General features: G+C 30.4%; 1 protein-coding gene across 1 annotated transcript in view; it reads left to right on the forward strand.

Annotated features, from left to right (window-relative positions):
- The window catches only part of LOC132734687 (SH3 and cysteine-rich domain-containing protein 2-like), a 62,233-nt gene extending 37,859 nt beyond the window's left edge, over positions 1-24,374 (forward strand). The window contains exons 5-10 of the mRNA XM_060721480.1: positions 15,306-15,455; positions 17,895-18,034; positions 18,575-18,657; positions 19,475-19,526; positions 20,256-20,393; positions 22,688-24,374. Of these exons, the coding sequence (XP_060577463.1) occupies positions 15,306-15,455; positions 17,895-18,034; positions 18,575-18,657; positions 19,475-19,526; positions 20,256-20,393; positions 22,688-22,789 (665 nt within the window). The 3' untranslated portion in view covers positions 22,790-24,374. The remainder of the gene's footprint in view (positions 1-15,305; positions 15,456-17,894; positions 18,035-18,574; positions 18,658-19,474; positions 19,527-20,255; positions 20,394-22,687) is intronic.
- Positions 24,375-25,831: the final 1,457 nt, after the last annotated feature.

Here is a 25,831-nt window from a genome sequence, read left to right on the forward strand (position 1 = left end):
CCTAAAGGCAGTAAAGACATGAAGACAGGCAAGAGTAAATCTAGCAAATGAGCCAGACTTATAAATCACAAGTCACCAGAAAAATCCTACAAAATGCTAGTTTTGAATAGTTTTTTTCTGTAAAAATGAGTATATTTTGAAAGTGCAATAATTGTTATCCAGTCAGTCTTATCTTAGTTGTCATGTAACCATCAGCTTTGTTTCCAAGGAAACATTTTTGTCAATGTGTTATTGTGTCAAGTATGTTTTGGAAGGAATATGTGAGACAAGAGACCAAAAGTCAACCAGAATGATGATGAAGAATTGAGTTCAGTTTCATAAACAGTCATATTATAAAATACAAAATTTAATGTCAACTCTTGTTTGATTTTATTATTATGAAGGCAAATATTTATTTTTACTTGGTATATTATTCTCATTCATTGCTTTTAAGGATTTAAACTGAGATATATAAAGAAAGTTGATTTAAAATTTTATCTTTAAAATTGAGATTTATTGCAAGATTATTTATTTATTTTTGTTAATTGATATTTTTTACCATTGACAAACAAATGGTTTGGACCTGAATGATGAGGCCTTAGTGTCCAAGTGTTTAAAATAGCTGATTTCAAATCATTTACTTTGGATTTTTGCATGTAGGGAAGTTGTCGTTTAGAAAGTTAGTTGTTCTACTCAAGAGATCTTTTTCATTTGTTACAACTGGACAGTCACCATATGACCTAAGCAGTGTCAGTTTGCCAAAAACAGATAAGCATAACATTCTTGTTTTATGAAATTCTTTTCTGGGAAAAAAACTTTTTTGAAAGCATTTATAATTATCCTGTGCAAGGTTAAAACTGGGTTAAAATTTTATCATAGGATTTCATTAAATGTTTTAAGTATATTTTTGGAAAAATTTAGAAAAATTGAATTTTGAGACTACTGACATGACAAATGTGATACTTCTGCATTGGTATAGGTGCTGAAATTTGTAAGGCAATAAAACTTGGTGGTTGTTTAAAGTGTAAAAGTCATGGCAAGAAAGCCTTTTCCTATTGATCAGTTTCAGTGTCATGACATTGGTAGAAGCTTTGCTGGTCAATAACAAGGCCATAATATTGTAGAAGATTAAATGGTTGGTCAATTCCAAAGTCATGATAATAAAGGCTTTGCTAATTGATTGGTGTGATAAGAGTTTTACAGATTTGCCAACTTCATTGTCATAACTGTAGAGCATTGTTGATTGGTCAAATTCAGAATTGTGATCTAGCACTTGCCTTTACAAGGTCAGGACAGAAGAGCATTGAAGAATTGTAAACTTCAGTGTTTTAAGCTGATTGGTCAATTTCAGTGTATATTATAAGAAGAAACCATTCAGCCTAGAAAATTTTGTGACTAGAGCTTTATCTAAAGTGAAGTCAAAGCATCTTCTGGGTTATTTCTGTAATTTAAGTACAATATTCCTGTGTATTTTCTTCCTGAACTGCATGATTTGTTTCAATTGGTTTTAATTTTTATTTTGGTAATCCCTTCTGGAAAGGTTTGTATTGTAAGACTAACATATACTACTATAACACCACTTACATTATTGTCATTTAACATTATAGAATATATGTAACAATATACCAACAAACATATTTTAACAATACTTCTGAAAAATATTATGTTGTTTTCTGTTGTTTTTCTCAGTTTATCTGATGAAAAACATTGTAGGTGATTTTTTTTCTAGTCCATTAAAAGTCTTCTTACTATGGTTGGCAGGAAGATAGCTTCTTATTTGCTAGGGTGGTTTAGAGTAACAAAAGTCATTGTTGTTAGGAATCCATTAACAAATTTGGTTTTTACAGTCTCATTTTGAAGTTTTTGGAATATGCATTTTGATTTGTATTGGTACTTCCATATATTTTTTCTCATTTTTTAAAATTTATATGAGTTTAATATAGATACTGTCAAGCAAATATAGATTTGATTTGATTATGAAGGAAAACATGTATATGATTTTGTATAAATTGAATGATTGCAGCTCTGATTGTTTTCTACATAGTTATATCATCTCAATTTGTTGGAACTGTTAAAGTTGAAGCTATTTTTTCAATTAAATTACAATTAAATTTATTTGAACTATAGTCTTAGGCACTTCTATTTCGACAGACATTAAATTTGGAAAATTGTCATAGTATACAAAGATTGCCCTTAAAAGTGTCAGGTAGATACAGTGTATAGAAATATGATTATAACAAAAAATTGAAAAATTGTTATATTTTGCATAAAAACATAAAAAAAGGGTTTTTTTAATGAAATTCAAATATTATGCATTTAATTACATTTTTGATACTTTAAAATATTTTTCTGGAAGATAATCTTGAAAATGTGGAGGTGTGTAGCTTTAATAAAATGTAGTTCTATTTTAAAAGCAGTTTTTAAAGATTAAAGGCCTTAAATCTTGACAGTTTATATTTTGCAAACTGATCAGAATTGGGTAGTATCTATTGATTAATTTAATAAAGTCAAGGCAATGGTGTTGGATATTTAATGTGATATCATATGTTATATTATAACACTGAAGGTGCATTCATAATGGTGATTCATGTCTCTTTTACTATATCGTTACAGCCAGCTGCTGAAAATTATAAAATAATTATCTTTTTTAATCAAAGAAAGCAAAATATTATTATTATAAAATTCAATACAGAGACTTTTGACAGGTGATATATTCATATATACACAGTTGTTATGCTCCCCGAAAAATTTCGGGGGAGCATATAGTCGTCGGCTTGTCCGTCCGTCAGTCCGTACGTACGTCCCGAATTCGTGTCCGGCCCATAACTTTGTTATTTGAAGTCGGATTTTAAAATTATCTCACAGAAATGATCACCATATTGAGACGACGTGTCGCGCGCAACATTTGGGTCGCTACCTTGAAGGTCAAGGTCACAGCATGACCTTGCAGCAAAATCGTGTCTGGTCCATAACTTCATTATTTGAAGTTGGATTTTAAAAATATTTCACAGAAATGATCACCATATTGAGACGACGTGTCGCACGCAACATTTGGGTCGCTTCCTTGAAGGTCAAGGTCACAACATGACCTTGCAGCAAAATCGTGTCCGGTCCATAACTTCATTATTTGGAGTCGGATTTTAAAAATATTTCACAGAAATGATCACCATATTGAGACGACGTGTCGCGCGCAACATTTGGGTCGCTACCTTGAAGGTCAAGGTCACAGCATGACCTTGACGCAAAATCGTGTCTGGTCTATAACTTTGTTATTTGAAGTTGGATTTTAAAAATATTTCACAGAAATGATCAACATATTGAGACAACATGTCTCGCGCAACATTTGGGTCGCTACCTTGAAGGTCAAGGTCACAGCATGACCTTGACGCAAAATCGTGTCCGGTCCATAACTTTGTAATTTGAAGTCGGATTTAAAAAATATTCCACAGAAATGATCACCATATTGAGACGATTTGTCACGGGCAACATGTGGGTCGTTTCCTTGAAGGTCAAGGTCACAGCATGACCTTGCAGCAAAATCGTGTCCGGCCCATAACTTCCCTATTTGAAGTTAGATTTAAAAAGTATTTCACAGAAATGATCATCATATTAAGATGACTTGTCATGCACAACATTTAAGTCGCTACCTTGAAGGTCAAGGTCACAGCATGACCTTGCAGCAAAATCGTGTCCGGCCCATAACTTCCTTATTTGAAGTCAGATTTTTAAACTATTTCACAGAAATGATGACCATATTAAAATGGTGTGTCATGCGCAACATTTGGCTCTCTACCTTGAAGGTCAAGGTCACAGCATGACCTTGACGCAAAATTGTGTCCGGCACATAACTTCATTATTTGAAGTCGGATTTTACAACTATTTCACAGAAATGATCACCACAATGAGACATTGTGTCGCGCGCAACATTTGGGTCACTACCTTGAAGGTCAAGGTCACGGTATGACCTTGCAGCAAAATCGTGTCCGGCCCATAACTTTGTTACTGGAAGTCGGATTTAACAACTATTTCACAGAGATGATCACCATATTGAATCGACGTGTCGCATGCAACATTTAGGTCACTACGTTGAAGGTCAAGGTCACAGCATGACCTTGCAGCAAAATAATGTCAGGCGCATAACTTTATTTGAAATCGGATTTTACACCTATTTCACAAAAATGATCACCATATTTAGACAATGTGTCGTGCACAATATTTGGGTTGTTTTTACACTTTGAACCTTCCTGTGTCCAAAACCTATTCGGGGAGCATCACCCGGTTCAACCGGCTCTTGTTTTACTATATAATCCTAGCTCACAATAGTTTACACTGTGCCAAACTTACAAAAAATCTTTTTAAAATAATAATATAAGGGTATTTTGGACTTCTTTTGTCATAAAAAAACTAGACTTACTGGTATTTATTCTAAGGGTGCAAATTGAATAAAGTAAAATTTTGCTAAGCTGCACTTTTGAGTAAATTATTGAAAATATGAAAATGAGCATTTTTAGAATTTGTCATCTAGGATATGGAGTAAATGTTGCATGTAGGATAGTTGATGTTGTATTATAGGTGCATTTGAAATATATATTATATACATATTTGTTCTCATGGTATCAGCATTTTGGAAAATTAGAGTAGCCAATAGAAATTTATAATGTTCTCCGGGATTGAAAACTAGTGAATGATATTACATATATCTACTTCCATTATATAAGATTTGTAATGCAGTGTACATGTATAATAACACATTGATCACATAGAATTAAAAAAAAAATTGTATACCTATAAATTTCCTCCAATGAATATACAAAAATACTTAAATATTAAACAAACAGAAAACTTGGTATTATATAAGTCACAAATTTGGTACTCTATATTGAAGGGTAGGACTATATTTTCCTTTCTTAATGTGTATTACATATTAAATTGTATTTTGAAATGGTAACTGATACACCTCAGTGTATGTCTCCTTGCAAAGCTGATGTTTTTAACCATCATTCATGAAATTTATTCCCTACAGCTATCAGTGACCACATCTGTCAGCTGATGATAAGCAATTGCATGTTGCAGCTACTGTGTAGCAAGAGACACAAAAATATTAACAACCTATATTCAGAGGCCATAACTCATAAAAAATCATTCAACCAGAAAACCATTTAAAAGTGAGCAAGTACTTGAGGTAGTTAACGAGTTTCACTCAACTTGCATTAGTAGTATAAGAGAAGTAGTTTCTGGACAAAAAAAAATATTTTTATTGAAAAAAAAAAAAAGAATTGAAGGGTCAAACTGTGACAAGTTTTGTGACAGACAGACAGACAGACAATGGAGAAGTGATCCATTTTTGTCACAAAAACAATAACAATTCGGTAAATTGAATCTCTTTTTGTCTTGAAATTAATAGGTATATAAGAAACAGAAAATTGTGTTGTAGTAGCTTTCTTAGGCTTAGTATTTTGCAACAAGCAACCAGGTTGGGAAAATCAGTATCTAGCAAAACCGAAGGTTAAACAAGATATCAGTTTTCCCATGCTGATCATAACAAAATACAAAAACATAGAAAGTTACTATAACATGACATTCCTTGCATATATAAATTATATCTTTATGTGTAACTGCATTTTGAAGAAGTAGAATAACCAATAGAAATGAAACTGAATATTTTCAGACTTTTTTTGTGTTCAAATTGCTGAATTATGTTTGGTCCTTTGAATACAATATAAAAGAAAAAAGTTAAATTTTTAGATTTCCATAAGCTTTTCACTCTATATTAATTAATAGAATTGTACATTAAGAAAACTTTTTTGATAAAAATATTAATATTGCTCAGGTCAGTGAGTGTCAAGGTCAATGTAGAGAAACATCTAGACTATAATTAAGGGATTTTACTTCTAGCCAAAAAAGTACAAACCTTTGCCAACAGTATAGCACTAGAACAGCGTGCTCATCTGTTGGCAGGTACATTTTATTATTTTGATACTAATTAAAACTCTTCACATTGCCATAGGACAGTTCAGGTTATTGCAAAAAAAGGTATGGCTGATTTTGAAGGGTTGACTGTATTGCCTTTTTGAGAATGAAATCATTCAAAATAATTATTTATATAAAATATTAATTCCAATATTTTCAAAACAACTCTATAGAGTACAGATAAGGCAAGTGATATTTACCTTTTTTCGAACATATCTGTTACTTATAATTATATAAAGATGTAAGATTTTTGTTTATAAATGAAGCAATATGTTTTTGTGTGTGAGTTATTTAGAAGATCGTAAAAGAAAATGAAAAAATGTTTGTATCATCATAAGATTAATGTTTTACATAGTCTTGTAGTTGACTAGGAATATGTTGTTTGGCTACAGTGCCATATTTATTTATCTTAGCATATTTTTTAAATCAAATGTCTTGACAGACAAATTATTGTTTATTCCTGAGGAATGCTTGATTTGTATATGATGATTAATTGAGAATATGTTCTACTGCATTTTACCAGACGCCTAACCACTTTTCTGTTCAGGATAATTTTTATTTATTTTTTTTATATTCTATGAATTGACTTAAGTCGTACATAATATGATTTTACAATGCAGACATTTTAAAATTGCTGTAATTCTAAAGATGATGACATGTTTTAATATAATTGTTTTCTTTAGATATTAGTTTTTGTCATAGAAACAAGAATAGATATTTTTCAAATGTTCTTAACATTTTTTTCAGACCGTATATATTGAAATGAATAGATGCAGATGTATATTTTGTATGTATAGATGTAGATAAAAACATTTCTGTGATAGAAGTTTAGTGCTGTAGTAATTTGTAATGTTATACAAGGTACCTTTGATTATATTAATAAATTATTATAGTATAAAAAAAAATCTTATGATTATACATGTATATCAGCCCCTGTTAAAGGCAGCCACTTAAATTGCATTACATTTCTATGGAAATAAGAACTTAACAAATCAGAAAATGATATTAAATAATTTAAGGGGTGTAATAATTATTGCTCATGGCATAAAGAAGAATAATATTAAGTCCATTCTAAAAACCATTTATGGTTAATTATTTTATTACTTTCAGAACATAATATCATATTTTTTTTCCATAAAATTTGTAATATTGCTGACATAAGATGTAGGTAAAACATAATTATATTATAATAATATTTATTGTGTTGTTTTTTTTGTATAAAAATTTACTATAAATTTAGTGCATTGTAGGTTGCATTACTTGTTGTAAATGTTGTTGTTTTTGTTGTTGTTTTCTACCAATTTTTTTGTATATAAAGACAAAAGTTGTTAATATTTATAAGTAAAATTGTAATTGTTGTTTCCATAGAAACCAAGACATATCCATAGATACCCTACAAACATGCGGCCCTAATTGTTCCTTTGATATCCCTTTTTATTGTAATTTATGCTAATCATTTTCTTGTTTAAACTTCTGTAAGGATTTAAATGTTTTAAACTCACATTGTATGGTATGAATTGTTAATATTTTTTACATATTTTGTGGGAGTTTAAAATATCTTAACCTTGCCAATATGACAAATAGTTGATAGTTTGTCTTTTCATCTATCTTTACATCACATTTACTTACTTTTTCTCATTTTGTCTTTCTTTATTGACAGTTATGTCAGATATTCGGTATGTTTTTACCTTCTTTTGACATCTACCGTTGAGTAAAATTTCAGGTCAATAGGGTCAAGGTCACTGTGGCTATATGTTCATTTTGTTTACAGTAAGGCCAAAATTTTAGCTTTGTAAAAGCATCATCTAGGAGCATCATTGATGTTAAAGATTATTCTTGTAATATTATTATTGATCTGAGTTGGCAATTAATAAAAGAAGGAAAGAGAAAAGTTGTAAATGTTTTCTCTATATTCATATTATTTTTGTTGTTTGTTTTGTTATTTTTATGATTATTTTATTTTTATTCCATGACGTTTACACTCATAAAAAGTACATTATATTTACATAAAAATCATGTTTTTTTCATTGTTGTTTTACCAATATGGTACCAATATCAGGTAGAAACTCGTCAACAAAATTATTGTTTTTGTTGATATTGTTTTAGCATCATAGAAATTTCATTAAATCGGTGTTATATATGATTCTAGGTTTTTCTTCCTATATGTTACCCTTGCAAATCGTATTATAAAATTGTGACTCTCAGTGTGAAAATAATTCAAATTAAGTCCTTTAAAAGATGAAACAAATGATGGGATGTTTTAACCCAACATTGCCACACTGTGTAACACGTAATGTTTTGTGCAAGATAAATCAACACTCTGAGCAACATGTAATGTTCAGTGCAGATACTGTTCACTATCTTAGATTTAACAAATCTTTTTATTTAGTGTTATGTACATGCATTACAACAAAGGTAGACTGAATGCCAAATGTTGTCGAGTAGCAAACATTACTGGTTACACACTTGGTTCATTTAATTTGTTCATGTTTTTACTAAATAAGCAATTTTTTTCACATTGACTGCATCCATAATGATTGATATTTTTGTTAATTCTATAAAGTGCACATTTAGGTAACAAACATGTTTAACACTGTGCTTAATTATGTTACAAAAGCATAATAGCTATGGCAAATATCATGACTATATAACATACAATGTGAAATACATTCTTAACCATGTTCAATGTTAAATAGATTATGCAATATTTAATGTGAAAAGAGATTCTGTAATATTCATTCTGAGTTATTTTGTAATCAGACGCTATTTTGTAGAATATTATAACATGTACAATAATAACTTTTAGCAAACAAAAACACAGACTTACTGATATTATAAGTCTAGTGAAATTACATTTTTTTTGTGCTAGCTTTTAAATTGAAAATTAGCAGCATTGTGTTCTGAAGCAAAAAGTAACCTGTTTCAATCAAGCCATGCTATTCTTACTGATATTTTAGTTTACCTAGATCATTAATTATTTAATATGTTTAATTATTTACTCTGTTATGTATCTTCATTGGTCAAAAAGTGTGCTATTTATCCTTATATGAAATCTATCAATAAATTTTAGAAATGCTGAATATTCTTAATGTTGTATTTTGACAATGTTTGTGTTTTTTCTGGTCTGTAACCACTTATAGTTATCATGAAAAAAAAAATTATGCCATCAGCATAAAGTTCCCACGGCAAGACTACACTTATGGCTTCTCAATTTAAGTACCTTGATACTGAATACTTAATGAAATATTCAAAAATTCAAAGAAGAACAGTTAACTAATAAGTATCATTCAAATTTGACATGTTGTAAGTGTTGTGTGTATTTACTTTACTATATATTGAGTCTGTTCAATTACTATAATTTACCGCTATGGCATTACAGGACTTACACTGTAATCCTATGACAGGGCCTATTTTGATAACAAAGTTGATCAAACTAAACTGGAATCAACAGTTTAAGTTGAGCATTCCTACCTGTTTCATTTATAGTTGTGTCTATACTGTTTAAAGTACCCTTTGTTATGCCATTGTAACGAGATTGAAACAAATATGGTACTAAATGACAATATTTAAAATTGTTTTAAATATTAGTTAAGAACTCGATAGTATGAAGATGAAATTATTGCCTATCCTTTTTATCTGATGTAACAATTCTTCTGTAATTTCTAGGCTCTAATTCAATCCGATGCACTTAAAGATCAGAATATTTGCAATCCAGCCAGCAAAGAGATAATTTGAGTAATTCCAAAGTACTTAATTGGCCATGGTTTTGTAAATAAATATGATGGCCTTTTTGTCGGTATAATGTAACAACAATTTGAGTAATCTGAATGTCTCCTAATGGCAATTTTTTGTCTTGGGGATTATTTTCTACACTTATATGTGTTAAATCAAGTAAAAAATTGGTGTGATTTTCATTTGTCTATATTTTCCTCCCATATAAACTGGAATCCTACTATTGTATAAAAATACAAGTAATAAAAGTTACTTCACAGAACAAGAAAAAGAATTAATAAGGAATGAATTTGGTATATTTGTGAACTAAAACTTTAAAACATTTGCAAGCTTTAGTAGTATAAGAAAGGTTTTTTAATGAAACATGGTTAACAAAGAAAAATATTATTCTAGTGGCGGCAGGGCCAAGGTTAACCCTTCGGACTAGTAATCTTATGATCGCTAACCGCATAGGTTCAAACCCTGACAGGGGCAAGTTGTTGTTTCCTTGAGCAAGAAAAGTTACACTCATTGCTCAGTACTGGTTAGTTCCAGGAATGGATTCGAAAGTGTGTTTATAAGCTAATAGCTTCCTACACAATTGAACTAAAATAAGTTCTGTTTAAACCAAAAATAAAATAAATGAAAGAAAAGTGCTAAGAAGGTTGATTATTTGTCTCTAATGCTGCAGCCATTGGTCATCTTGCACATGCTTGCATTCTGTAGTGTCCCATGAGACACATAATATTTGCTGCTGATAGATAAAGTGTTTGGATGAAATTCTTCCAGCTGCTGTTTGAACTATTCTGAATTTCAAGTAGAATATGTGTGATATATATAGATGAAATTAGCAGTGTTAAAGATTTAGACGAGGTAAAGCATGTGCCTGAAGTGACTGTTACCCCATTTCCTTGATTGAGTTTTTTTATCCTTTATATGATTTCTCTGTCTGGGGTGTGGTTTCTAATTTATACTGGGAACTGGTAGAACTTTTAAACATTCTTCTGTTCAAAATTATCCAAGGTCATCATATTATAGCATTAAAAAAAAGTGACAATGACAGTGAACATTATCAGGAATGTAGCTTAATCCTTCATCTCCAATAGAAGTAAAGATCATACTGCCTTTAAGTCATTTCATGTTCCTTATTTGAAATGTACATTTGAATTAACTCAAAAAGAAAAGAAATCTAGAGTTAAAACTTTGGAATAGTATGGTCATGAAAGATTCAAAATGGAGGAAAAGCATTGGAGATGTTCTTTTGTAGATTTATTTGGAACTTATAATTTACTGAAACTTTCCTGGTAAGTATAAACGGTATATCTATTTTGCCAGAAGCATTGTCTTAGAGATAGTGCATTAAATTTTGTTAATTGATTTTGCTTTTAATTTTAATGATGAAAAGAATAAAGTACCTCTTTTGTTAATTGATTTTACATTTAATTTTAATGATGAAGGAATAACAGCTTTTGAAGAATTCTCTTGTTTATGATATATTCTGGCATCATTTATTTATCAGCAAATTGGTTGTTTGAAAAGTATGCAAAAACAAATTGAATGATGAACTTTAGCATGAGTAAATTGTGAAGGTTTTAGTGCTGATGGTTTGCTTTTTATATTTAACACTTTATGTTTTTTTATGAAAGTTTTGCAAGACTTTCATGGTACCAGCTGTAACTGCTTTTGAATTGTTATGAGTTTTTTTACTAATAAAAAACAGCTTTCCCATAAAGTAAAAATAGATCCAAAAATTGTATTTTTTTTTAATCAAATTTTTGAAAGTGAAAGGTTTAGGGTCAATCATTGAAAGAAATTATAAAAGTTGTTTTTGACCAAGTTAATATTTCCCAAATGTGTCCGTAAGGAAAATGATACATAGAAAAAGACAGGTTTTCAAAAATTTTTTAAACTTTAAATCATTTTTAAATAGAATATTTTGTTTTTAATAACTATACTTTCTTGTATAACTGTTCATTATTTATAAAACAGTGGCCTGATGTTGATTTCTACCTGTATGGAATATTATCGGTTTGGGGTTTGTGATTTAGTGTGTAAGTTTGATGAAGATTTTGCTTTTGTTAGTTTAGATACAAAATGCTTTGTGGTTTTGGCAGCTTAAAATATAATAGATTGAAGCTTTGCTTGGTTTGAATGGTGAATGCTTGTTTTTACTGATAAATGATGTAAATGGTTATGGCAATTTAAACTGTATTGTAGTTTGGTTGGTTTTAATTCTGAAGTGTTATTTAGATTGTCATGTTATTAACAGTTGAAATATATCATGGTTGGTTTTTAAAAAGGGACCATGGTATTTCTTGTGTGGCTTTCATGCTTGATTGTATACAGGTTGTTTGTAATTATAATATATTTCTAACCTTCCATCTAACATAATGCTTTGTTTATGTTTTAGTCTAACTTTGTGGCAGGATTTTAATATCTTCGATTTACTTTTATCATGATTGTTTTGACTAATATCAATAATACAAGCTTGATTCTTTCAGATATATTATGAACATTATTTTCTTCCCTTAATTAACCCGCAGTAGTATAATTTTACAAATTTAAAATTTTACAGAAGACCTGGATAGTTTCTATAACTTTTCAAGGTATAAATTTTTACTCAATTACAATTTTTTTTTAAGCATAAACTTTAACCAGATCATTATGGTTACTGTGTATTTCAATACACATGATGTAATACAACATTTATGGATCATACTTAACACATACTGTAGTGATATTGGGCCCCGGGGGGCCAGGTGGTTAAGGGCACCAACTTTGGATCCTATCAGGGCTTTGGTTATTTCATGAGATTGGGTTCTACTCAAGTGCCTGTGTTTGTACTGAAATAATGCACAAAGGGGCAAACTGAGGTTTCCCTTCCCAGTAAAAACAAATAAATCCCTATGTGATCCTTTAAAATGTGGGTTTGGTTTTTCAAAAAACAAACAACAAAATAATTCTGGTCATATCAAACTTTTACTAGTGTCACAATATCTAATCATTATTATTTTCCCACTAGCTTTACAATTTTAAAATAGTTTAAAAAAATTTTAAACTTTTTTAAACAAAGACTATAGTTACTAAAATTTTCCAAATATAGCATTGTTATATTGCCATAAATTTAACAAAGATTATATTTTTATCTTTATTAAATTTAAAATAAACATTTGCCAATTTTAATTTTTTTTCCCTTAAATTTTTATTTTTTTGTTTATTTTTCCCTATTTTTTTAAATTTTGGTTAAACTTTTTAAAATTTTTTTTTAAAAAATTTTTTAAAAAAATTTATTTTTTTTTATTCATATATTTTTGTCTTGCGGGGGGTTTTTCTGGGGTGCCCTAAATTTGGGGTCCATTACGTTATTTAAAAAGGGGGCTGTTTTTTAAAAAAGAAGTGACAGTGCACAAGGAACGTACAACTCTGCAGTTCTTATTTTTTGAGTTATTTTGCCCTTTGTTAACTTCATACTTTAAGTTTTGTCCAGGGCCATTTCTCTTCAACTAAAAAAGCTAATGGACTTGAACTTCAATACGAAGATAGATCTCATTAAGAAGAAGTGCAGGTGTCATAGAACACAGTATCTGCACTTCTGGCAGGTGCTATTTGTAGTTAATAGTAGATGCTTACTTATGTTAATCTTTTCATACTCTTTGAATTTTTATTTATTTTTGTCCGGGCCATGGCTTTGTCTTTTTTCTTTAATGTATAAAAGCCATGGAACTTTATAGAAAACTTAATAGCATGATAGAATTCGCACTCGGTAAAGAAAAAGTTGCAGTGCACGCAAGAACAGGTAACTAACAATGCATATTCTATATTTTTGTAGAAGTGATTGTATATGCCTCTATACTGTAATATATGTGTCAGTAGCTGTTGGAAATATTCGTGCTGGGCTGCACATAATAAAATTTGCTCCATTAACGTATAAAAAGCAGAGTACTGGTTTATTATAGAAGTGCAATGAGAGTTTCGAAAGCTGTTCTTTTGTATGGAGTGATAGATGCCTTCTCATTAGGAAAGAGCGCAGTTGTACTCTACAGATAATAGAGTAGATGATCTATCCTGATCGTACATTCTTAATGTTTTAAAATTAAAAATTTTTATCCCACTTAAATATGTAATTTTTTTTTTTTTTTTTTTTTTTTTTATTTTTATTTATTTTTTTTTTTTTTTTTTTTTTTATTGTTATATTTTGTACGCATATACGTGCCTAAGCTTGTTAATTTTTGCTGAGTACTGTAACCCTTTAGTCCGAGGCCATTCTGATCAAGAATTAAAGTTTTACACTAGGAAGTGAATGTGTGACTTGGAAACTCATATAGAGATATAGACTACTGCAGTATGTTAGTCCTGAAAGTGCAGTGCATAAGAACTGATACTCTGCATTTCTTATTTTTGAGTTATTTGCCCTTTGTTGATTTTTCTTACTTTTATTTTTGTCCTGGTCATTTCTCCTCAAGTATGAAAGCTATGGACTTGAAACATCATAGAATGATAGATCTTATTGATAAGAAGTGCAGTGCACAGAAACTGCTGCTCTGCACTTATTATAGTTTTAGTTATTGCCCTTTGTTATTTTTCATATTTCATTTTTGTCCTGGCCATTTCTCCTAAACTACATTGTTCACAAGGCGACACAGCCGACTCACGGAGTTCTAGTTAACTAAAAGACCATAGTTTGCCACAAAGTCAAATTGTGTTATATATGAATTAAAGCAATATCATGCATATAAGAATGCTGGTGATCTGAAACTAACCCTTAGTCATCATTATGTATCTGGCTTTTGGTTATATATAACCACTGAAGATGGCAATTTTCATGTTGCTTTCTTAAAATGCGCAGATTCAGAAGAAGAGTTACCATTAATGTTTGACAGGAATTGTTGCTTTGCTGGAAATTGAAAACAAATGCATGATGACTTATTTATTTTGCTAGAATTTGGTGAATTTAAAATGAATTATGTTTTACAGGAAATGGTGTCATATTTTTATAGAAAATGATTAATCGTAAACCTAAGTTAAATTAATTTACTTTCATTAGACTGGTTTTTGTTCTTGAATGTTTTTTTTTTCTTTTAAAAGCAGTTCATTGATTTACTGTTTTAGTTTTGAATTGATAATCATATTATTATTTAGTAGGTTTTAGGTAGTACATGTATATATTATTATTGTAGAGACATAATATACTATATGCTGTTATGATGTTAATTTAGAATTTAGAAAACTTGGCGCATGTCTGTTGCTTCGTACACACAGTTTCCATTGAGTAAATAGATAAATTGCTTTGATGAAATTTACCTAAACAATTTATAAATGTTTTTTTCTATTTTAAATTAATTGCACTTTAAATAGTTTCTGATTAAAGTCTTATCCCCATTTGTTTTCCAACATCAAAAGATTGATTAAATGTTTAGATTTCTCAGTGAAACGATCAGTTAATTCTTCCAATTAATTAATTGAATTGATGCAACAGGAGATGTGCCAAGTTTAAATTTAGTGATGTTATGTCTATAACCATATAAATAGAATGTTTTTTATTTCTTTTAACAATAGTAGAAACAGTTTATTTATCTAGAGCAATGGTTTGGTTTTGGTTTTAGTGTGCATTTATGGACATGGAATCTTTTGCATTTATTTGACAGTATCGCACAGTCCAAAGACGAGACGAAAGAAGTTAAATGCTCGCATGAAAAGCTTTTCACTGGATACCCCTGAGCCACCCAAACAACTTTTGGGTATTGATGAATCCACAAAGAAGAAAAGCAGTTCATTCACTAACACTTGCTTTGGAGGTAAAACCAACTAACCATGGTTTTTGACAATGGGTTATCAATATAGGGTCGTTAAATTGACTATCCACACAACTTTCCCTATCAAATTTATAGTTTGAAGATATTTTTTTTAACCAGTATTAATTATAAACTTTCCTAGTACCTTATTAGATTAACCCTGTTACTTGTATTTAAATTATAACCAAATGTATCCAATAGGCTTAAGTTTACAGTAGATTTAATATTGTATATAACTATCATTAGCACAATTAGTGGTTTCTTTATCATTGTAGAAAATATAAACAATATAACTTTAGCTGTTCATACTTCTTTAATTTATATTCATTTAGCAGTATCATTAATAGAGTTAAAGATCAGTGATTTCTGGGAAAGTATCATTTAAGCAGTTTAGTAAGAAATTTAGTTTTACAAGCACAGTTAATTCTAGAACTTAAGCAACATATCATTATCGTGCATCATTTATTTCATACCCATAGCAGCATAGCATTTTATCCCCCTCCTCATTACCCAACATGCACATTGTCTAGCTTAATTGCATCATGGTCAATGCATGGGTTTGTCATGGACTAAGGATTGTTTTTTGAGTAACCATCCTAAAACTAGTAAGTGCTGTGGCTAAAGTAACTGACTTTTTAGGTAAATGGTTTTCGCCATGATATTTCTATGTTAATTTAGCTACATTTTAACATCATCAGCTTACTCATTATTCATGTGACCCTGGTTTGTAAGACCATAAAATCATTATAATTAGTCAAAAGCAAATGTGGAAATAAAAGAACTCATTGCTTTATTCGTTTTCCAATCTTTTTGTATGTGGTGTTCAATAAGTTTTATACAAAGGTTTATACCTCCTGAAATTTGTGTTTGTCTTTTATAGTATTATAATAATTCTCATCTAGAAATATTGCTTGGCATGTTATGTTGGGTCTAAGCTTTTATGAAATAATCAAATTGCTTGAATATATAAAAGGGAGGTAATTAGATATAATGTTTTTGTCCATTACTAACACTAATAAGTAGATAAAAGTTAACACTAACTAAAATATGCTGGTAAACAAGTAATGAGTAACTGGACTACAGATGAAAAAAATAGGACAGAGTGTAGGTAAGTATGAATTGGATTTTTTTTTAGAAAAAAAATATCTACTTAAAATTATGTTTTACAAGGGAAATCTGACAGCCCAAATAAAAATCCAGGGAGCTAAAAACATCATGACTCTTGGTCTTAAAACCTTTTGGGTAATACAACATTATCTCCCCTGAACTGCTTCCATAAAGTTCTTTCTGGAATGAAGGGATAAAGATGTTTAATGTCAACAAAAGTCGTACAGAAAATGAATATAATGAAGTGCATTTGCTCCTAAAATACAAATTAAGTGTTAAAACCAGAAATAAAATGGAATATGCATTTAACATAACAAACATTTTTGATAGCCTTGATAATTTTCACTTTGATATTTTCTTAAATTGTTAAGTAGACTGATATATAACTTTCATATTAATTGACATTTTGATTAACAGAAAAACAAATATGAACACATTTTTACTATCAACTTAACAATATGTTTGAACAATATTTTCTGTTCAGCCTTTAAGATATCAACAGTAATGTCTGTTTAACATCAAAAACATATTTTTCCATACAAAACAATGTAAAATATTACAAAAGACGTGGGGTAAATGCATTAAGATATAGATCATAGTTTGTTGAAATGCTTGTATATAAAAACAGTGGGAGTATTTGTATGAAGTTAAATCATACAACAAACAGATATAGAAAACAAGAATAAATATCTTAATGGATGCTCTGATTAAATGAGATTTTTGTTTACCTGAAGAATAATGAAAATAAGCACAATGATTTTGATTGACTTCAGAAGCTCATTCAAGTAGCCATTTCATCATATACATAGCAATTTTGAAGAATGAAAACTTAATGTACCAAATCTAATATAATTTATATTTATAAAATATTGATAGAGAATCAAAGCGAAAAATCAAGATCAAGAGGATAAAGTGGGCATAACTAGATAGACACAGCAAAAAGCATACCTGTGTTTAAATGAAAGGAGATACAGTTTGAAAAATTAACTTCTATTAAGATTACCTTTGATATGCACTTGCAGCCATTGCATTTGTTATATGTCTTTCAGATAAAATATCTAAGAACTTTGTGGGAAAATGAAAAAATAGCATAGCAAATGAATATTTCATTGGTCCGTAATAGGGGACTAAGCTGGCTACAGATAAAACATGTCATGGTATGATTTATTGGATAATAAGTTCCAAATTGTGTCTCTTGTTACCTCCCTTGATATCACACATACACAAAGTAACATATTGGGGACAATTCTGTATTGACAGAGTGACACCTACAGAATAAATAACATTGTGAATTCTTTGATTAAATATTATATTTGTTTTCTTTTTACCTCTCAGTAGGAACACAGAGTCCCGAGGAGAAGTTTACTTTCTCAGCATCAAGTTTACGAAAGAAGTTTGCATTTGCTAAAGCAAGCTCTCTAGAAATAGAGGAGAAAAAGAACAGAAGTTTCTCACCCTCGCCAAAAGGTTCACCAGTAAGTTAAAGTTTTATAACGTATAGCATGAAAAATAACATAATTTATTTAATAAATAAATATTATAAAGATGCTTGCTTTATTTCAGTTAGATTTATATTATATGCCCTTGGAAATGGGCATGAAGAATCAGCTTGTCCGTTAATCGGTGTGTTTTCTTTCACAAATAGATAATTTTGTGGTTCAATTAATACAGATTCAACTTTTAAGTCTTACAGGTACATAAACATCTAACAATAACCTATTGTAACGGTATTGAACTGTTCATTAATTAGGTGAGGAAAATGTGCAGTCTGACTGGGACTTGAACCTTGGAATTGAACTCTGGAATACGGTACCTTGGCTCTACCCACTGAGCTATCCTGCTGCTTACTATCTCCCCTAATTAGTGCATAGTTCAATACCGTGACAATAGGATATTGTCAAATGATTATGTATTTGCTCTCTGAAAAAGATATATATTTTCTAATAAGTTGTACATAGGTTATTCCTCTAGTCGCAATTTTATTCTTACTAAATCTTTTTTCTTTCTTTTTTCAGAAATCCCAAAAGAAAGAAATCAAAAATTTGTATGTAGCATTATATAATTTTAAAGCCAAGGAGAAGGACGATATAGATCTAAGGTAAGCATTTAACCATATTTAGTTATGTAGATTTAAGGAGATTATGTGACCATATTTGGTAGGGATTACATGACCATATTTGGGAAATAGAGATCTGATGGAATTATATGACCTTATTTGAGAAATACAGATCTGATGCGGATAATTTGACCATGTTTTGGGAATACAGATTTGAGGAAATTATATGACCATATTTGGAAAATATAGATCTCATGGGATTATATGATATAGACCTCATGGGATAATATGACGATATTTGGGAAATATCAACCTGACATGGGATTATATGACCATATTTGGGGGGGGGGAAAAAATACCTCACGGGATTATATGAAAATATTTGGAAAATCTGATGGGATTACATGACCATATTTGTGAAATAAAGATTTTATGGAATTGTATGACCCTTTTGGTTGATATTACTATGAGGCAAGTATATTACTATATTTTGTAAATATAAATTAAGGGTTCAGTATATTAGCATATTTAGTAAAAAAAAGATATTATTGATAACATATATTTAAAGGTATTATATGACCTATTTTTTCTTTAATGAATGGCATTCAAACATATCGGTGTAAATCAGATGAAAGTTGAACTTGTTATTAATGAATTTGAGTAATCGCTTAAAATCAATGCAAGTACTCAAAGGTTCATTTTAGATATAATCTTGAACACATGCAATTAACAAACAAGATATGGTATGCAAGAAAGACCTGTGCTTTTCCAATAAAATTTTATTTCAGTAATCAGTTTTAGCAATTTTTCTGAATGATGTTTTTTTAATTATACAATACCCGTGTATTTCTATTTTTAGGGCAGGTTGGCGAGTTAATGTTACAGACAGCTCCAAAAAAGATTGGTGGAAAGTAAGTTCAATCAATATTGCTACTAATATTTAAAGTTATGTAATAGAAAGAGCACCAAAACACGAGGCTATCTGATTTGTACGAGGGGGCGTAGTTAATCAGATAGCCGAGTGTTTGATGTTCTTTCTCTTTTGTATCATAGTCAAACATAAAAACATGTTCCCTGTTGTCACAATATGAAACTCCGGCAAAAATGAACCAATGAACGAACATCTGAATATGATATTTCTGTCGCTTTCCTTTTCTCTGCCGTCACAATATGTAAACCCCAGCAAAAATGAGCCAATCAATGGGCATGCTCTGGAGTGCGGGTAACTAATACCCGCACTCCAGTTAACGCACTGTGCATGTATATGTATACGATTTAACCCTGACACATTTTCAACAGAAAGGTCTCCAAACTATGATACAAAAGGGATTTTAATATCTCTATTTTCTAAATGAACTAGATACTTATATTAGGTCAAATTGGAAAACTTTCTATACTGGCACTGAGGCCTATCGCTAGTTAACAAAAGTTTCAGAGATTGTAAAGAAATTTTGTATTGTAAAATATGTGGACAAAAAGTTTGTCCTGAAGGTCTTGAATTCAGTCAGAAAATGTGACTGTAATATGTCTATATTCTGACTACTGATACAATTTAATCTAAAGCTTTCTATTTATACATGACACTTATCGTATGAACTACTTTAATCTAATCAATCGAACATGTATTTGTTGATTTTCAGGGCAAAACCCATGGAAGAACAGGATATTTTCCAGCAACGTATGTGATACCATTGCAATTAGATCAGAGGGTCTTCCAGGTGTTACAGCCTTTAAATCTCTCAGATGGCAATTATTCTATAAAGTTTCATAAAGATCAGGTAATCTTATCAGTATTATTGATTAGGCAGATATTATTATAGCTTGTTATTTTTGGTTGGGTATTTTAAAATTAATTTTTTCATTTTGATGAATTTCATTCTGTATCAAAAAAATACTGAATCACCCTTAGGATATGAGGCCTGCTTTTTAAATTTGTCTTTTGACGTTATGAATCACCCTTAGGATATGAGGCCTGCTTTTTAAATTTGTCTTTTGACGTTATATCTGTGATATGCAGGCTTCATAACCTCAGATCCCCTTTCAAAATTCCATTTTATTTAGTTCCGTCCATTGTTTTCTCGTTTAGGGCACATGCATTTTTTACTTGGGGACAATATGCCGCTTTTCATGGAATGGCACTAACGTGTCACATTGAAGGTTCCATGATAACCGCCATATGAACACATATGTTTCCAAATTCTAAATTTTACCAGTTCATATTAAATGTTGAATTCTGCTTAAGCCGGTGCTAGGGGGCGTGGACGGGAGTTTGCACTTGACAGTACCGTCCATGAACAGACTCAATCAAACCGAGCCTGCAACATTTTCAATTTTGCCGCGTTGGGCTTTCTTTAGGGATTCTTATTTCACTGTATTTGATGACAAATTTATGGATATATTTCTCATATTTATAGAATTTGCAAAATGTATGCAATCAAAAGTCTGGTTTATCAAGGTCATTTTATATTTTTTTAGCATATGTTACAGTAAAATGAAGATAATTAGATGCAGTTACTAATTATTTCTATATCATTTGCACATTTATGTACTTTTTAGCTCACCTGTCATAAAGTGACAGGGTGAGCTTTTGTGATCACTTTTCGGCCGTTGTCCGTAAACTTTTACTTTAAATGACATCTCCTCATAAAACACTAAGCCAATTTCATCCAAACTTCACAGGAATGTTCCTTTGGTGGTCACCTTTGAAAATTGTTCAAAGCATTTAATTCCATGCAGAACTCTGGTTGCCATGGCAACCGAAAGAAAAAACTTTAAATATCTTCTTTTAAAAATCCAAAAGGCTAGAGCTTAGATATTGGGCATGAAACATCTTCTAGTGAGTGTCTACCAAGTTTGTTCAAATAAAAGCCCTGGGGTCAAAATTGGCCCCGCCCCAGGGGGTCATTGATTTTCCCTATATGCATATAGTAAAAACTTAAAAAATCTTCTGTTAAAGAACCAAAAGAGCTAGAGCTAAGATATTTAGCATGAAACATCTTCTAATGGATGTCAACCAAGTTTGTTCAAATAAAAGCCCTTGGGTCAAAATTGGCCCTGCCCCTGGGGGTCATTGATTTTCCTAATATGTGTATAGCAAAAACTTAAAAAATCTTCTTTGAAAAAACCCAAATAGCTAGATTTTAGATACTAAGCATGAAACATCTTCTAGTAAGTGTCTACAAAGTGTGTTCAAATAAAAGCCCTGGGGTCAAAATTGGCCCCGCATTAGGGGGTCATTCATTTTCCTTATATGTGTATAGCAAAAACTTAAAAATCTTCCTTGAAAAAACCCGAATAGCTAGAGTTAAGATATTAAGCATGAAACATCTTCTAGTAAGTGTCTACAAAGATTGTTCAAATAAAAGCCCTGGGGTCAAAACTGGCCCCGCCCCAGGGGTGTCATTGTTTTTAACAATACATGTATGTGTATAGTAAAAACTTAAAAATTCTCTTTTAAAAAACCCAATGAGCTAGAGCTTAGATGTTTAGCATGAAACATCTTCTAATTGATGTCTACCAAGTTTGTTCAAATAAAAGCCCTTGGATTAAAATTGGCCCTGCCGGGGGTGGGGGGGGGAGGAACAAAGGGGGCGGGAGACCATTAATTTTTCTCTTATATGTGTATAGTAAAAACATAAAAAAATTTCTTTTAAAAAACCTAAAGAGCTAGAGCTTAGATACTAACCATGAAACACCATTGAGTGAGTGTCTACCAAGGTTGTTCAATAAAAACCCTGGGGTAAAAATTGGACCCGTCAGGGTGGGGGGGGGTCATTGTTTTCAATTATATGTCACATATGTGTGTAGTAAAAACTTAAGAAATCTTCTTTTAAAAAACTCAAAGACCTAGAGCTTAGATATTTAGCATGAAATGTCTTCTAATGGGTGTTTACCAAGTTTGTTGAAATAAAAGCCCTGTGGTTTAAACTGGCCCTGCTCTGGGGGCCTATATACAGGTGAGCGACTTCAGGGCCATCATGGCCCTCTTGTTTACTTATACTTACAATTGTATGAAAAAGTAATGTGTCAATACTTGTTATTTAAATTAACATAATAAATTATTTATTTACAGATTGTATTACAAATAGGTGAAGAAGTAGAGGGAATGATTTTGGTTCGGGCAGCAAACAACCGCCAGGCATTATGTCCGCTTTTATACCTACAGGAGTTATGATAGTGGCTTTTATTAGAATAGACTTTTCTTTTTCAAAATTCTTATTTTTCGAAATTTATGTCAAAAATACTGTATTGTTGATGATGTATTGGAAGATTCAATACAGCATGTTATAAATGAAACTGATGGAGAAGTTATTGTTATTAATTAACTGGTTAATGTTCATTGTGATTATAATGGCTTGTTTGTTGAATGAAAATGTTGATGTTAATGTAGGAGAAAAATGAAACAAGTTGATATGTGAACCGTTATTGAGTTATAGATATTGTTTTGCGATGTTGATTTAAAGTGAATTGGTCTATAATGGAAGGCCTGTACGTTATGCAATGATTAAATTCATTGCTAGTATTTAGTATCAGACAATATAACAACAAACCACAAAACAAAATTGTTGGCAAGTGTGAGATACCTGATACGATATTACATATATAGCAGATAAAAAATATTTTAGAACAAAATATTATTATTCATCATATATAATGTTCACTCTAAATCACTTAGAACTAAAGCAACATTTTTATTTTCAAGCAAATTTTTATAAGAATATCCAAATGATACATTTCTGTTGTGTATTTTTTCCAGTACTTGAAATACTCATGAAAATAATGTGCCCATTGTAGACCAATCCACTTTAAAATGAAAGTTAACCTGTTAACCATGTCATGATAGTTAACTGGTTAACCATGTCATGATAGATGATAGTTAATCGGTTAACCATGTCATGATAGATGATAGTTAACGGTTAGCCATGTCATGATAGATGATAGTTAACTGGTTAACCATGTCATGATAGATGATAGTTAACCAGTTAACTATGTCATATATTACAAAGAGTGTGATAAGTGTTAGAATCTAAGACTTTTTTAATAATTTTACATAAATTTTGAAGTGAACATATCTTACGGTCCAAGTTATTAATTTGATATTGAGAATTAAGTAAGATAAGAGCAACCCCTTGTTGTTTTTTGTATTGTTTTTTAAATTAATTTTACTTGAATTTCATAATCTAATGGCTTTATACAGTAAAATATTATATAAGTTGAGTATTTTAAGTTTGTGGTAAAATCCACTGTTTGTTTACTTTGCATAACCTCAGTATCTTGTTGAGTTGGCATGACGATAAAGTGACATGCATATACTTGTATAGTCAACACTTTCAACATATTCTGTACTTGTTAATATTTTCATGCAGCTTTATTTAAATCTTTAATATAAGTCTCTGATATCTTGACATTAAAAAAAATTTCTTTGTAAAATTTAGTACTTACTTTGTAAACCTAAGAAAATTATCTGTTTTGTTGATTTTATTCCAATGAAATTCAGGTTTTTTTAATTTGTTTTTAGGGCTTTCAAGAGGAATATGTGGGTTATTTTTTTCTTTAACAGCCTGAAGTCACTGGATTAGACTATTGAGAGGTACTCGGGGTTTCTGCTGGCTGGGTTCATTCCAGTGGTAACTTAAAGTCAAATCTAGCTGTGTCCAATAGATGGATAATGTAACTACAATTTCTCTTTGATGAAAATGTATTATAATAATACTCTGCAGTATTAATGTTGATTCTAATTAGGTTCTATTTTTTTTGTTCTTTTTCATTTCTAAGTACTGAAACAGCATATATTATGAAAAGGAATAATTTCTTACTGCTGAAGCAATATTTATTGCAAAAAACAAATCATTTCTCACTACTAAAAGAACAATTATAACATATGCTATGATACTTTGAGTATATTAGTTTTCACCTGTGGGTAATTTATGACCTGTCCATGCCTTACCTTTTATAAAATGGGAAACTTTTATTTTCATTGGTAACTATGATGAATAGCTTTAAATGTTTAAATAAAGGATTTCAGAAAGTAAATTTCTTCAGAGTTTGTTATAAACTATACTTTAACTCTCTTTCAAACCAGGTGTTTTAATTAAATAATAAAACATTGGAAAATTGTTAATTTGAAAATTTGTTTTATTATGCAGCGTTTTTTTTTTAATGATAGGTTATTCTAAAAATAATTCTTTACAGCCAGGTATTTTAGATGGTAAAACAGTTGTTGTAAAAACAATGATAATTTTATAATATTTATGTTTATCATATGTCACTGTGTATTGTTTAGTGTTTCTAATTTATTAAGATGACAGTGAATGTTGTAGTGTTTAAAAGCTGTACTGTTTTTGTTTTCTTCTGTGAAGAACATGATTTATCCACCTTTATATTACCATTGTGCATACCATATTGATATATTAGGGTTTTGAAGAATGACGATTTATTAAGCCAATGCAGGCATATAAATCACTGGTCAATTTCCTTTAATATTGTGTCCCTTTTCTAGCTCGACTATTCGATAAGAATAAGTAGAGCCATCCTAGCTACCTAAGCATCTGCATAACCACTTATGTTAAAGTTTGTGTACCACCTCAAATATTCAAAGTCCATGGCTTTAAAACTTTGCACACTTGTTCACCATCATGATCCCAACCTGTAGACTTGAGGGGGTAACTCTATCAAGCATTTTGACAGAATTATGCCTCTCCTAGACTTAGAATTTATGTTAAAGTTTGTGTACCACTTCAGATATTTTCATATTCCATTGACATCTGGCTTTTAATTTTATACACTTCTATGAGAGCATAAAAGGAATCTGCCTATAATTGTAACATGGATTTGAAAAAAAAATTGGCCCTTTTACATTATCAAGGCTCTTTTACTATTAAGCATTTAGAATAGTTGATAGTCAATAGCTGTCCTACTAACAGCTCTTGTTAACCATACTTTTACATTTTTATGATTACATTCATATAAAAATGAGGTAAATTAGTCTCTAAGGTAAACGAAATAGATTAAGAAAAGCATAATATTTTCTTAGAAAAGCATAATATTTAAACTTCATTAGTAGGGAAATTCTTGAAAGTGCATGCTAGACATTTGTATTTTTAAAGTGTCCTCCTTTAAGTATGGAAATAGATTTAGTAAAAACATTTCTGACAGAAACCTCTATTCTCAGTCTGGATTGAAGATAGGTGTAAAAATATTGCCTCATTTGTTTTGA

Source organism: Ruditapes philippinarum, unplaced genomic scaffold, assembly GCF_026571515.1.
Source record: "Ruditapes philippinarum isolate M1 unplaced genomic scaffold, ASM2657151v2 ctg699_1_1_1_1, whole genome shotgun sequence".
NCBI lineage: Eukaryota > Metazoa > Mollusca > Bivalvia > Venerida > Veneridae > Ruditapes > Ruditapes philippinarum.